We start from the raw sequence: 15,176 nt of genomic DNA, 5'->3' as shown, positions 1-15,176 counted from the left end.
AATCCATTAACGTGCTATTATGTTCAGAAATTGTTTAAGTAAATAAGGTATTTATATTTTTCTTGTTTTTTTTTGCATTGTGCTTTTAAATTTAATCGTTTCTTTATATTCTGTGAGAAGCTATTTTTTTTCACGGAAACCCTTATTATATTCTGCATACACTTTTTTTTTGCTATATCAGGATGAATAAGATTTTAATGTTCAAGCAGAAGAAATTCTTGCTGCCTAGATTTTCAGTATACATGGTGCTTAATTTGAAAAGTAATAATTTTTATTCGTCATTTTCAGTAATGCACTTCAGAAAAATTTTAATGGACTTTGTTTTGTGAATGAAATTTATTTAGAATTATTTGTTCCAACCATTTTTGGCAAAACTTTTGGCATTTCACAGAAAAATTAAGTCTTATATTGCAGATATAGTTAGTTTTTAGTTCTGCTCCGTTTTCGAAATTTCTGCTCCAAAAATGAAAGTTTGCTGCTCCAATGTCCCAGCTTTCTTCACCATATTTTGAATTAACTATATTCTACCGTGTCTACTCAAACATTTTTTCTTTCTCTTTGCATTTTCTGTTAAATATTGTACAATATGTAATTTGATTGTAAATTCTAATTTGTATAGTATTATTGAAATTGACTGGGGACAAATAAATTATGTTATAGAGAGATATAGATGGCTTTTTTCTCAGCCAGAGATATCAAGGAAACAGTTATTTTCCGGATATTATGCTGAGGTGAGCTCGGAAAGAAAAGTCATCACGTCTCCGCCGGGACTCGAACCCAGGCCCTCTAGCATGCTTGCCCGGTATGCAAGAGGGCCTGGGTTCGAGTCCCGGCGGAGACGTGATGACTTTTCTTTCCGAGCTCACCTCAGCATAATATCCGGAAAATAACTGTTTCCTTAAATTATGTTATGTTATGATATTGTGATCATTGACAATCCATTATTGAGTAAACATGCATTGTTTGGGAAAAACAGTAACCAAAGTAAACATTCAGAGTTCCATTGTTGCTGACAGTTTTTTTTTTTTTTTTTTTTGTCCATTTCGGACATTTACTTAGTTCTGGTGCACTTATAAGGTGGCCTATCATTCAAGTCTTGCCCTTTTTTGGTAAGAATGTAAAATTTGGTGAAGTTCGGTCTAAAATTGTAAATTTGTATAGGGAACACATCAGGGTTTAAGCTACAGTCGCATTTTTCGCGAAATGCGAAGGACAATCGTAGAGTGCGAAAGAAGAAGTAGCCACTTTTGCAAAAATTCTTACAGGAGGTACGAAATGAGTAAGACATCCAACCATCAATCATTACATAGCATTGTAGCATTTTGCTAAAGCTTTTCCCCCAATTTTCGCTTTTTTGCAAAAGAAATTTTTTACCCAGCTCAGCTTAAACCCTGGAACACATACACAAAGGACATTGATTTTATATACCTTATTCCCCCCCCCCCCCACATTGGCGGGCTTGCAGGGAAATTTGAGTCACAGATTCCAGAAAATTCTCAAATATCCAGACTCTAAGAATTGTTTGAATTGGCTAATTTGATACTTATCGTGGTCTAGAGTTTTTATAAATTAAAAGGATAAGGTTCAAACTTCACTGGCAGGTGGTACTGTAAAACGAAAAACTTCATTTATTCAATATTGCTTGGCCGAGCCTATATAAGAGGATGCAATGGTTAAGTATGACAAAAATGGTGATTGATGTTACAAGTAAATTTGTAAATAATGTAGTACAGTGTACTACCATTATTGGATATAATGGTAATTATATAACATTAATACATAATTAATATTATATAATATGATATTTATAAATTGGTGGGAAGTTGTTCCAATCTGTTATAGCTCTTGGGAAGAAGTTTTTGACAATCTGAAACAAAATAAATGGGTTGCAGTTTTTGGGAATGGTCAAGTCTAACAGAAAAATGAGAGGTTTTGATTAGAATGTTGGAAGTGTCAACACTAAAAAGGCCATGGAGGATTTTGAAAAGAAAAGTTAACTGAGAGATAAGTCCAAGAATGTTAAGCGGTTGGATATTGAGTTAGCACTTGAGCTCAGAAATGAAGACGGGGAAGCCCAGCAGTCAAATATGATGCATGTAAAATTATTTTGAAAAGATTCTAACTTGTCTGTTGTTTTGTGTATTGGGGGGGGGGGGGGTCCCAAGTTTTACAAGCATAATAGAGGAACAGGGAGGATATATGTTTGGAAGCACAGGCCACAGACATGACAGGTGGAGCTTTTCAGGTTATGGCAAAAGAAAAGGAGTTTTTGGAGACATTTTTGCAGAAAATATAATCAGCATGAAGATTCCAGTGGGCATAGATTATTATGCCCAGGTATTTGTGATGGGAACCTCAGAGACAAAAGAATTGTTGATTGAGTAAGTGAAATTGAGGGGAAGGCTTTTATGTGTAACTTGTAACTTTTATATAGGTGTAACTTTCAAACCTTTCTTTTTTTGAAGAGTTAAGGGGTGATTATCAGGATGAGTACCAAAAAAAAAAAAAAAAAAAAAAAAAAAAAATACAACACACACGCACATTCAAATATATTGTTAAGGTTGTGTTGAGATTCTTGGTCGGATATATTAAACTGGCATAACAACTTGACATGACACGAAATGCAACATAAATTTTTGCATAATTGATGTTAGATACAATTGTATAACGAAAAAAATAAAAAAAAAACATTTTGCGGACTTGCATAATTAAAAAATAAATTAAGGGAACGTGTTTCGAACTTGCACAATTGCCAAAATGGTCGAGGAATGCGGATTTGTATAATTACAAAATTGAGAGATAAAACATGTTGCAAATGTGTATATTGACAAAAATGAAAGAAAAAACATGTTGCGAACTTGCATAATTACAAAAATAGATAAGGGAACATGTTGCGTAGTTGCACAATTGCCAAAATGATATAAAAATGTGAATTCGTATAATTACAAAAATGCGGGAGAAAACATGTTGCGAACTTGCATAATTACAAAAATTCAAGCATGTTGTGAATTTACAAACTATTATTCTAAAGCTTTATGATAAACAATGTTTTTAGTCTTTCCTTCCAGAGCAAATACATATAAGTTTTCAGGTGCTCCCACCCTGGAGCATGCGACGTAAAGCTAGCCATGGGAGAAGCGCTGATTTTCCAGATTTTCCTGCAACTTGGAGAGATTGTCCTTGAGCTTTATTGATGGTAATGACAGAGGCAAGTCTTATGGGAAATTGCAATCTCTTGAAATGAAAAGGCAAATCAGTTGGTGTCATAGGAATTCGTGGAATGAACATATATTCACCTTTACCACTTCCAGTCAGTATTGTCACTTCTATGATGTTGACCATAAGTTTCTTGATGCTTAGCCTGGTTCCATTACACAGTTTTGGAGAATCCAGATTTCTCAGAAATATAATTGGAGCTCCAACTTTTAAAACCAGTCTATGAGGTGGCAATCCCATCGGTTCTAAGGAGTTGAGGAATTCTGTTGGGTAGTAGGTGGCTTGATCATTTTCACGGACTGTGTCAAACATTTTGTAAGCAACTTCGGGATCGGGAAGCTTGCTTTGTATTATCATGTTTATTGCATTAACATTGTCGTTTTTTGGCGCTTGCTCGCATAGCCATTCTGTGTTTTTAAAATTTTCATGAATGTTGGGAAAAACTTTGTTGACAATTTCCTGGAGCGACGGTAACAGCTGACAAAAATCAAGGGGGAAAAATAGCATGGTGGTCGGATCGGTCTGTAAATTGCCTATGCCAAGACGCAGTAATTCATGCGAGAATTTTTGTATCGACGAATTTCTCTGTAAATAAACTCTCATATTTATCTTTAGTGATAACTTTTTAGTGTACTTCCAAAGATGAGATGCTTTGAGACATGTGTTCAGTTGGTCCACTGGCATTGAACGTGGGATGACAGGGAGAGTTTGGCAAAAATCACCTGCAAGAACAACTACAGCACCTCCCATTATACTTGAGTTTCCTCTGATATCTTGCATGGTTCTGTTGAGTGCTTCAAGACACTTTTTGTGGGCCATTGTGCGCTCATCCCAAAAAATAATCTTGTATGCCTGAAATACTTTGGCTTGACCAGTATGCTTGCTGATGTTACATGTCACATTCAAAGGTAATTTTAGAGCTGAGTGTGCAGTTCATCCTCCATCCAGTAACGTTGAAGCAATTCCAGAGGAAGCCACGGCGACAGCAATATCATCATCTTTACGTATCTCGGCCAAAAGCAAGTTCATGAGGAATGTTTCTCCTGTACCTCCTGGTGCATCCAAAAAAAAAAGGCCACCATTTCCATCAGTAACAGAATGAAAAATAATACTGTATGTATCTTGTTGTTGTTCATTCATAAGGGGCTTGTTGACAGAAACATAAGTTTAAAAATGGTTTTTATTGTAGCTCGTTTCTCTCAGTATATCTCTATCGAGAGTGTCAGACATGTTTTGCGATGGTGCATTCAGACCAAGCTGAATGAGAGTTTTGCCATTCATGGCTAAACATGCATTTTCAGGCTTTTATCAAAAATGTCTGATGTGAAGTCCAAATCCAAGCCTGGACATGCTTCTCGTGCTTGCATGAGAATATCTTCGCTCAGATTGGTTTTGTGCTTTTCCCACAGATCTTTTGGGTTAGATGGGCTGCAAGTTGTCAGTATGATTGCAAAAAGTCTTTGCAATTGAGCAGGAAAGGACACGAGTGACGTTTCAGATAATGTCATCTCCCAATGCTGGTTGTCTTCTAGCAAACCGTGCTTCTGACATGCTTCCCTGAATTTTTGACACACTTCTCCTTCAAAAGTTTCCAGATGCGTGAAAGAAGTCTGACCTTGGATGGTATGGAGCAATAATCTCAGATAATAGCACTCTGCATTGTTTGGGTGAACTGTGTAGACTCCTCCTAATGTGTCCATTGCTCGAACATCGTATCCTGGTACTGGATAGCCTTTTTTCCTCTTGGTGAATATTTTTCTTGATGTGTCCCATGTGTAATATTTGGGAACTTGTGAGTAAAGCAACATTTTTGCAAATAGATCTTGTTGGCACAAAAAGAAAAAGGCTGCCAATGTTGTGTTTGGGGGTTGGGCAGCTTTCTCTCATGCGTTTTCGGCAGTGAAATAGATTCGTTGTCCATTTTCTAGGTGAACGCTGAGATGAACTAGTGGATAACGATCATGAATTGGAAAATTTAGAATCCTCCAAATTGCTTCATTAGTGCTGATATACCTACCCATTTGATATCTTGTGATCTCGTCATTTGACCTACTTTTGTCATCTAACTCGAAAACCGCCATGTCACTGCCCTTGTTGACATATTTACAAATGTATTTGATTTTACAGAGTTGCAGTCTTCAACATTTATATGAGCCTGGAACATCTTCGAAAGCAGTGGAGTATACAGTACGACCCATTTGTTGTCCACTTCAATCTCATTACAACTGTTGTTCACTTTTGATTTGATATTTGCTGTGTGTCCACCGTCTACAGGTTTTCGCCTTCTGTATAGAGGATAGCCATCATCTCCTGTTTCAGTTTCATGCCTCAGTTGCCGGGGATATTTTTTTCAGCACTTTCCATCCTTCATGCATGGCGAATTGGGATTAAGGGCTCTGCATGGTCCATGAATCATATTCTTCGTAATGACTTCAAACAGTAGGGGCACGGTAGCCCGGTCAATAAGATGCTCGCCTAAAGTACCAAAGGATGTTTAGAGGTGTCGCGAGTTCGATACCCGGTTCATCGTTGTCAGAAAACTTTCCTGACACAGGGGGACAACAAAAAACGACGATTTGACTGCAGCAAAAAATTGCTACTGCAGGGAGGACCCCATCGAGGGGTTAGCGCGCCAACCTCTCGATGAGTATGTAAAACAAGCATGCCGTTCGGAATCGGCAATAAATTGTAGGTCCCGGTCTAATTAGCCCTCGTGTGCAGAAAATGACCGTGGTGCGAAAAAAATGATCAAATGACTTCAAACAGTAGAGAATCTTTTTTTGGATCTGGAAGTTCCGCTGATATGCACTGTCGATCTGAATTGGACGAATCTTATCTTTGAACCATATGAGCATGGGGAAGTCCTCTTTTTTGCCATTCGACTGAATGCATCCAACAGCGACTTTCTCCATAAACGTAATTCTTGGTTATTACGCCAATAAACTTTGTCAGTTTTTGTTTAAAAACTCTTGCGGTCAAATCATGTCTATCACTTGGCACTTGACCGACCATAAGTTCTTCTTTCACGGCCAAGCAGGATTACACGTGAAGGTGATGGATAGATCTGGACGGCCATATGATCGAACGTAAGGCATAGCATCTTGAGCATACTCGTGCATATGGCGTGGACTTCCGGTAAATGTAGCCGGTAAAATGAGTGTTTGGCCGATGTCTGATACATTTCCATTGCTAGCTATGGCATCTCTCAAGTGAATGTAGTCATCCACTCGTAGCTTCTTTTGGTTGAACCTTATGAAAAAAAGGCGCTCTCTCTCAATTTTTGCTACAAAATTTTATCAACTACAAATTGATGGAAAAGTTCGCAACATTTTAAAATGTGGTTTGAACACTGATCTCTCATCATTGAATTGTGACCTTGAATTTTGAAAGTTGGCATGAAATCTGTTTCTTTTACAGTTGCTGTTGTGCTAAAAGATGTCATTTGGAAGCATAAATTGTACTTTCTTATATTGTGCAAGAAATGCTTTGATTCTGATGTTGTGCGGAAATATAAGAAAGGAATAGTTCCGGAGGTTCATTTAATGACAATATTTTCACTTTTCCATTTAAGCAACACATTCCTGGTGATTCAGTTTTGAATTTATTAGCTTGACAATAATTACATTTCTAATTTATTTTTCCAATTACTACTTTAGGATGGTACTGATAATTGCAGTTTGGATTATAACTGAATGCTGCCAATTTCAAGTCAGATGCTGTTTCTTTTCATTGGCCATGACGATTACGGCCTCTTTCTAATCGATCTCGACACTGCTGAGCTGTTTCTTCTACTGTAGCTGCTGCTGTTCTTGTCCGATCCTGCTCCAGCTGGCTCACTCAATGATCTGTCGTTTCTTCTCTGGCTACTGTGGCTCTTTTCTTATTCTGCTCAAGTCAGTTCACTCGTTGATCTGTTGTTTCTTCTCTTCTAGCTGCAGCGGTTCTTGTTTTATTTTGTTCTAGTCGAATTCTGTATCTGTTCGTTGTTTCCACGGCTCCTGCTGCTAGAGTTCTTTTGGCTATATTTCCGTAATCGGGTTTCCTGCCAACTTGGCGAAATCTCTGTAACAAGTTTGGTGAGTTTTATATTACCCATAATTCCTCAAGAATTATAGCTATGGCAACCCTAGTAAGACATAAAGCCATGATATTCACTAAATTATTAGTTTTTGATCATGCCACACACTGAAACTAACTTTAATTGTTATATATAATTACCTTTCATCAATTTTATGATAATCTTTTATTGAAGCGATGAATTTAAATTAAAGGTAATATAAGTGTTTTATTCTGGCTATATAGTCTTCCACCGGGGTGCCATGTTTGTTTTTTTGTTGACATCTGGAATTTGGACGCCCTTGACCACCTGTGCGGCTTTGACGAATCAAATACTTGAATTTCACTGTATTTGATGATATTTATAACCACGACAGCGATTGGCCAGACTGTGACGTCACTTGATTAATATGAATAACATTAATTTATTACATAATAACATTAGTTATTATTTAATGAAATAAATATTCTAAGAAAACAGTATAAAGGTCATTAATAAATGCATCTATACCTATATCTTTAAGTACAAATAATATTGCATGCTCTGACACCTGTAGGCAGGGGTGGGAACTCTGCGCCAATTGCGCCGCGCTGCGCCAAAACTAATATCTTGCGTCATCCTGCTCCAATAGCGTATTTCTGCATTTTTCTGCTCCAAATAGCGAATTTTGCTTCAGTATGTCCGGAATTTCGGAAAGGGCGCCAAAAAATTTTTGTTCCTGCTAGCCACGAAACGTTTCTTTACGAGAAGAGCGTATTTTATTCCACTATACTTAAACTATCGCCTTAAACTATCGGCCCCTGATCAGGCTTTCCATCGCGAAACCCCGATATTGTCCGTGATCGTGGAACTGAAGATGGTTTGCAATGCCTTTCATCTTTAAAGTGCAAATTCGAGTGTTTTCGTTTAAAAAAAAAAGTCGTCACTGGAAGCAGCAGAAATTACTGTAGTTGATTGTGTTAAATCCCGATGTTTCGTGAAAAAAATTTTCATTACGGTAGTAAAAAGCGCATGTCCGCCGAATTACGAATGTTAGTTTAGAAACTTTGCCCAATAACGAGCATTAAATCGTCAATCTCGCCAAATAGCGAGCGTTAAATCGTCAATCTCGCCAAATAGCGATCGTCAGATCGCTAATCTCGCCATATAATGAGTGCTGAATCGCCAAAATCGAGTTGATTCTTCCGAAATTCTCTCCCATTTTGCAACAATTTCTTTCCAAGTTTCTTTCTTTCCATTAAAAACTTATTTTAACTCATTTGAAGTGCTGCTGTTCAAGGCAGCAGATAGTGCCCTCAGTAAGCAAAAATCATCTTAAATAAATGGGTGCAAAAAATTTTATGACAGCCGCTCTTTCAAACAAGGTGTCAAAAGCCTAAAACACCAAAAATAAAAATCAAGCTGACGAAAACATGTTTGATAACAAAAGACAGTGCACTTTTATTTTGAAAAGGGTTGAGGGTTAACGAAAATATTCTTGTCAATTTCACTGCTCCAATTTATAAATATCTGCTCCGAATCCCATATTTTGCTGCTCCAAATCCTGAATTTGCTGCTCCAAAACTGCTCCAAATCCTGAATTTTGCTGCTCCAAAGCTGCTCTGAAATGGACTTGGTCACTTCCTACCCCTGCTGTAGGCTGTACTTCGTATGGCCCACGAAAAGGGTCGCACCGATCCGTAAAGAATTTTGAAAGATTATTTTCTCCTTTCGTCGGGTTTTATCCTTACTGAATTACAGATCTCTTGGTGCTGTTGGAACAAAGTCAATATTTACCCAGGGCGAGGGAGCTGTGCCCCGCGACCCCCATGCCCGAAGGGCAGGTCGCCGCAGCCTGCTGTGGCGAGGGAGCTCGCGCCGCGTTACTTGTTGGTCGATTTTCTTGTTTGATTGGTTCAAGCAAGATGGTCATTCATGGTCATTCTTGATAAAATGACCATGATACCTGTAGAAAACCCCTGTAGCAAGAAAATCGACCAACAAGTAATGCGGCGCGATTTGCTTGCCCTGCGGATATATCCGCTTCCCGCTCACTCCCTCGCCACAGCAGGCTGCAGCGACCCTCCCTTCGGGCGGGGGGCACAGCTCCCTCCCTACGCTCGGTCACCCTGGGTAAATATTGACTTTGTTCCAACAGCACCAAGAGATCTGTAATTCAGTAAGGATAAAACCTGACGAAAGGAATGTACCGACAGTCCAATGAAGTAATTAATAATTATAATAACTTATAATTACTGACTATAAATATGACATAGGTTATATACATCAAAATAATTATTACAATAATATTACTCTGTATTATTATATTAATTTGTATTTCTTATTATTATAGTATAAATTATTAATTACAATTGTTAATAATTATATTTATAATAAATATAAATTATTATTAATTATCTGACACTTATAATAAATCAATTTCAATTCATTAGTTCTCATTTAATTGTAAAATGGACTTTTGCTGCATTTTCGTGACGTCACAAGATGCAATGACATCACATAGAGCTAATCCAACACAGCTACCACATATAAGCAAGTATCACACATTGGCGATAAAAAAAATTTGCCAAGTTGGCATGAAACCCGATTACGGAAATATAGCCGTTCTTTTGTTTTCTTGTCGTCGACAAAAGGTTTCGACGGTTCTCAGTACTTCAATTCTTCTTTGGTTTTCACAAAGTCGTTATTTCCAATTTTGCAACAACTCAGATTTCCTGGATAATCTGATTTTTTTTGTTTTTTGATTGATAAATCCTATCGCCTTTTTTTTTTTGGAGGCATTTTGGTTACGCAGCACTAAGTAAAAATAATTTGGAATTGTTGTAAACACAAAAAATCAAGCGTTTAGATAGGTGTACTGCATCACTTCTCAAGACAGAGATATTTTCTATGATACTGACTTGGCTTGTAACAGCTTGGATTTCCATTTCTCCTAGCAACAATACCTTATGTTACATGGTTTTCTCCATGTACTGGCACCATTAAAGAAGTGACAAACCATTTTAAAGGCATATGCATGTCTGAAACGCATTGCTAGGGAACCATGGTAACCAAAGTAAACGTTCGGAAAGTGATTGTTCAAGCCCAAAAAGTTTTTCACCCATTTTGGGCATTTGCCCAGGTCAGACAAACTTTTAAAGTAGCCTATCGTTTAAGTCAGGTCCCATTTGTTATATAAGCAAAATTTGGCGACGATCGATCTAAAATTGTAGATTTGTATAGAGAACATATATACAGACACACAGAAAATCAATTTTATATCTGTAGATTTTCTCTTCTATATTTAATTTTTTTTACTAGAAATATTTTTATTTTTTTATTTTTATTTCGGCTCTTTATGCCCTTGCATATTCTTCTGTGGAGTTAGCAAAGTATCCCAGATATGGGCCAGTACCAGTCTAGGAGGATGGCTCAGCTAGCTTAATTTTGCTGACAGGGAGTGGGGGAAGTTAAAAATGGCCAAAATTCTGCTGACGTAATACTTGAATAGCCCCAATAATTATAAATGAATTTATAATTCAGAAACATTTTCAAGTTTTTTTTTAATATAAAAAATTTATCCTGTGATACTTCAGTTGTTTTATTTTTTTCATAGTTTATTTTAATGAAAGTTAGTTTTTCTGCATTGAAGGAGGACCGTCCATATTGTGAGGATCTTTGTTCACCAGAGTGTCCATCATCTGAGAGAAAGACTTTCCCATTTAATTTTATCATAATTTTCCATTGTCAAACTATGGAATTGGAGATTATTGAAGAGTCAAGTGAAAAAGGAAGCTCGTTTCGGATCACTATGAAAGACTTCACATTATCATACAAACATGGAAATGAAGAAATTCTGTTGAAAGTAAGATTTTCTTCATGTGTATTTTTGCTTAGACTGGCTTTATAGCAAGTGACTACACACTTTAACTTGTATTTCATTTATGAGCGTCTAAAATTTCTTTGTCATGAAAGATCTCACTAATAAATGCCTTTTGATAATGCATTGTGACATTGACATCAGAATTTTAATTTTAAAATTATCCTAACTAGATTAGCATTGCCACATTTATAAGGGGTTTTCTAAATTTTCTTATTTTGTTTCTAATGTTTATACAAAGAAACAGAAAGAGTGCTGTGCTTTTTAGCATTTCATATAAAAATTTGTCAGCCTATCATCCCAGGCTCTTCAAAAAAAACAAAGATCCAGTCAGAAACATTTCATGTAAAAAAAGAAGTCAGTGTGTGGTCTCAAGATTTTTTAGCTGTTAAAAGTTTGGATATCTGATGTAGAGCCAAGTTTAATGTTGTTATTGACTGTGACACTTTAATTCATAAATCATTCAAAGGCTCTACACCATAGTTTTCCAACCATTTTTGTCCCATCACCCCCTTCAGAAATTTTTTCTGCCTTCCCCCCAATGCAATCTAATCCATAGAATCCTATATTATACCCGTAGCTTCTACCGCCCCCAGAACATTCCATCACCCCCCGGGGGGCATTAACACCCATATTGGAAATCACTGCTCTACACCTTTAGTTGAAGAACTTAGGACTTAATTTTAGTCAGGCAGCGAAAAGTGAATTGAAAAATCTTATTGATGATAAATAAAATAAATAAATATATATATGCATAGCATCTTTTGGGGGTTTGAAACTAAAGTTTTTAGTAGGCACATCTATGGTAAATAGGTTAAACTTTTTCAGAATCAGTTTGATCTTGATTGAGACTATTGGATCGTATGGTACAATGACACTTACTTTAAGTGGTTTCTCTGTGATATTTTCCAAAGTAGTACCTCTTGTAGGTTTCATGAATTTTCTACTCATTTCGTCAACAATTTTGGTGTTGAACCCTCTGTCTTTATCAATTGCTCTGATGGTTTCTAGTTCATGGTCTGGTGTGTTCCCATCTCAGACCTGCCAACTCTCCGGATTTAGGCGGGAGACTCCAGATTTTTCATCCTTCCTCCCGCTCTGCGGATTTGTTAAAATTTCTCCAGATTTTGACAGAAAATTAGATTTTACGTAAGCTTTCACGTTGTCGTGACATCAGTGACTGCCGTCATTGTTAGGGAAAACACCCATAGAGGACAGCTGTGGTCATTTCTATTGAGCAAACGTAAAAGTCTTGGTGGCAGCATTTAAGCAACTGACAAAGACGCTACTTTGTTTACGTAGCGTTTATCAGCAATCATTTATCAAGTTCAACCCTGGTTGTCAAAATTCCTGTATAATCGTTATTGTATTCCAATAACAGCCGTTCAGAAAACACAAGTTTTTTTGTCAGCAACTTTATATTTTGAAGTTTTTTAAATTGTTTCCTACGATTAAATATGTCTTCAGAAAGAAAATATAAAACTAAGCTATATAAAGCTAAATATCATGCTTTTAAGAGTTCATATATCCAAGATTATCAATCATTGACAGCATCCACGAAAGGAAACACTTGTGTTTTATGAACATTATGTAGACGTGATTTCTCTATTCTACATCGGGAGAATCTCCGGATTTCTGGATTCCAAAAGTTGGCACTTCTGTGATCTGAGCAGATGTTAAATGCTCTCGCTACATAAGTGCAAAATGCTGAGAGTTTCTGTTGCATGGGATGACACAATCTAGAATAAGGTGGTAGTGAGACCGAGAAAGGCGTGCAATGTACAGAGGTTTTGGAAATGTGATTTCTGTTCAGTCACTAATACATCCAAGGAAGAAAGTTCATTGTTTCGAAATGAGCTGTGAACTGAACGTGAGGGTCTGTCATTCGTAACGAGTAATAATTGTTTTAAATCATCTTTGGAACCATCCCAAAGTACAAATGTATCATCCACATATTTTCAATAAAATGAGAATGGCATGACGTTCAATAGCTTACTCTCAAACTCATCCATATATAAGTCACACAAAATCGGGGAAATGGGATTTCCCATTGCTAGACCATGTGTAAAATTTGTTGTTCGACGCCATAGGGCAAAGGCGCCCCCCCCCCAGTAGTGTATATATTTTTGATAATGTATCTAATCAAGTGATATAAATGTTTAGTAATTATATAGAGTAAATTATGTGCATTAACTCATTTTTACTTTATTTCAAGCCCAAATGGAAATTGTTGCATAACATTGCATATAACGTCAAATGAACCTTTATTAAGGTGTTCAAAAAAACCTGTGTTCAACGGGGGAAAATCTAGGTCCCTTGCAGTTTTGTTGAAGCCAGGGATACTAGTACCGCCAAATATTTGGTATTCGGCCGAAATATTAGCCAAATATTCAGTATTCAACCAAATCACTATTTGTTCCATCCCTAATGATAATATTTACAAATTAACATCCTCTAAGATGAGGGAGAGAGGACTATCATTTAGGATGATTTATCCAGTGACACTTGCTTTTGCCTCCTTTTTAGAATTTCTCAAAAATGGGAAAGTGTAGTGATCATTTGACAGATTCATTGCTGGTACACTGCTATAGCTTCATTTGGGTGGTTCTTTTCTACAGAGTTTTGCACAGATTCCCATATTTTACACATCTCTCTAATCTCATTTTATGTGAAGGACTTCTCTCTTCTTCAGATGAGATACCGTCCATAAATTCTTGCTGGTCAAAACAGATAAATGACTTCATTTATCATCAACTCCTGGATATTTTCCACCACTAGTTCTTGGATGTCATCCTCATGAACCTCCAGTCCATTGTTTTCCCCAAGGCTACAATCCCTTTGACAACTGGTGGCTCTTGTTCATGAGCTAGACCCTCAGTAACATTCAATAATGTAATCAGCCCACAGTTTACTCCAAGCAATATTTTAAAAAAAATTTAAGCGTACAATATGTGCGGTTACAATGCTAGTTTCATATCATAAATATTCACACTCGCACGGGTGTTCATTTTCCGAATGAGGCACTCTTACTGGAGACTGTAGGGGAGAATATTAGTCACAATTACATAACACGTGTGGGTGAAAGCAAAAAACCATCAGTTCAGTTGTGATAACGTGAAAATAAATGAACAAAAAAGTGTAAAATTTTTGCTCAGAATGGGAATCGTTGCTCATTAACGAAAGTCAAAATTCATTGGAAATTTTTTCTTGTTATGCGAATTTGCTTTTTAACAGAATCGCTCATTAACTGAAGTTCCACTGTACATTGGAATTCATTATTGAATATATGAGCTAATTTTTTTTCCACAATGTATGTTAAGCTTGTATGTCATTCTTATCACCAAATGTATTTTCTTTTACGTTTTCCAGACATCACTAGATTCTCTGATGGTAGTAGACCTGTTAGGTCAGTTTGAACCATCCTCAGTGATACCTCTAGTATTTCCAAGACAAAATCATAAAAATTATCAATTAAAACCAGCAGAGGTCTCTGATGCTAAAATAGGATATTCTGTTGGTAGGTCTTCTGTTCATGGTTTTATGTGAACTTTTTTTCCTTGCGTTTGATTGATATTATTATTTTTTAATTGCTTATGTTAACTTCAATGCACATGAAGTGTGAAAAATTTTGGAGCTGTGTGGGAAGAGATTATATGCATTTGTGAGGTCTAAATCTTTTAAAAATCAAAAATTGAACATTTCATTGTTATTGCCACAGCAACTGCTGAGGCCTTGTCATAGCTGCCAAGTCTCCCGAATTTTAGCTTCATCGCTCGATCTCCCGAAAAGTTCTTAAATCTCCCAAATTTTTACGAAAATCACAAAAATCCCTAATTGTCCCTAAAAATTCCCTACTTCATTAAAAAATCCCCGCTTATGAAAACAATCCCTAAGGAATTTCTTGTGGGGCATGCAGCCTCTTTTTTTTCCCTTTCGAAATGACGTCACACGTCGTAAATGGGGAAATTCTCTTTTTAAGGAAGTTTTACAAACCCTCTGATGGTAACAAGAAAATTGTTTGTCTTATCGTGCAGGGAAATGGCT

The 15,176-nt window shown here is 36.7% G+C and overlaps 1 protein-coding gene across 4 annotated transcripts in view; it reads left to right on the top strand.

The window, feature by feature from the left end:
* Positions 1–15,176, top strand: part of Vps13D (vacuolar protein sorting 13D) — a 561,523-nt gene that overhangs the window by 193,532 nt on the left and 352,815 nt on the right. For all 4 annotated transcript variants that reach the window (XM_089241869.1, XM_089241867.1, XM_089241868.1 and 1 more), the window contains exons 32-33: positions 10,905–11,117; positions 14,502–14,649. In XM_089241869.1, coding sequence (XP_089097995.1) covers positions 10,905–11,117; positions 14,502–14,649 — 361 coding nt within the window. The remainder of the gene's footprint in view (positions 1–10,904; positions 11,118–14,501; positions 14,650–15,176) is intronic.

This window comes from Pholcus phalangioides, unplaced genomic scaffold (genome assembly GCF_987345545.1).
Source record: "Pholcus phalangioides strain wild (caught in Gottingen) unplaced genomic scaffold, Ppha-v1.0 ptg000014l_1, whole genome shotgun sequence".
Classification (NCBI taxonomy): Eukaryota; Metazoa; Arthropoda; class Arachnida; order Araneae; family Pholcidae; genus Pholcus; species Pholcus phalangioides.
This window is presented reverse-complemented; position numbering and strand designations above follow the sequence as displayed.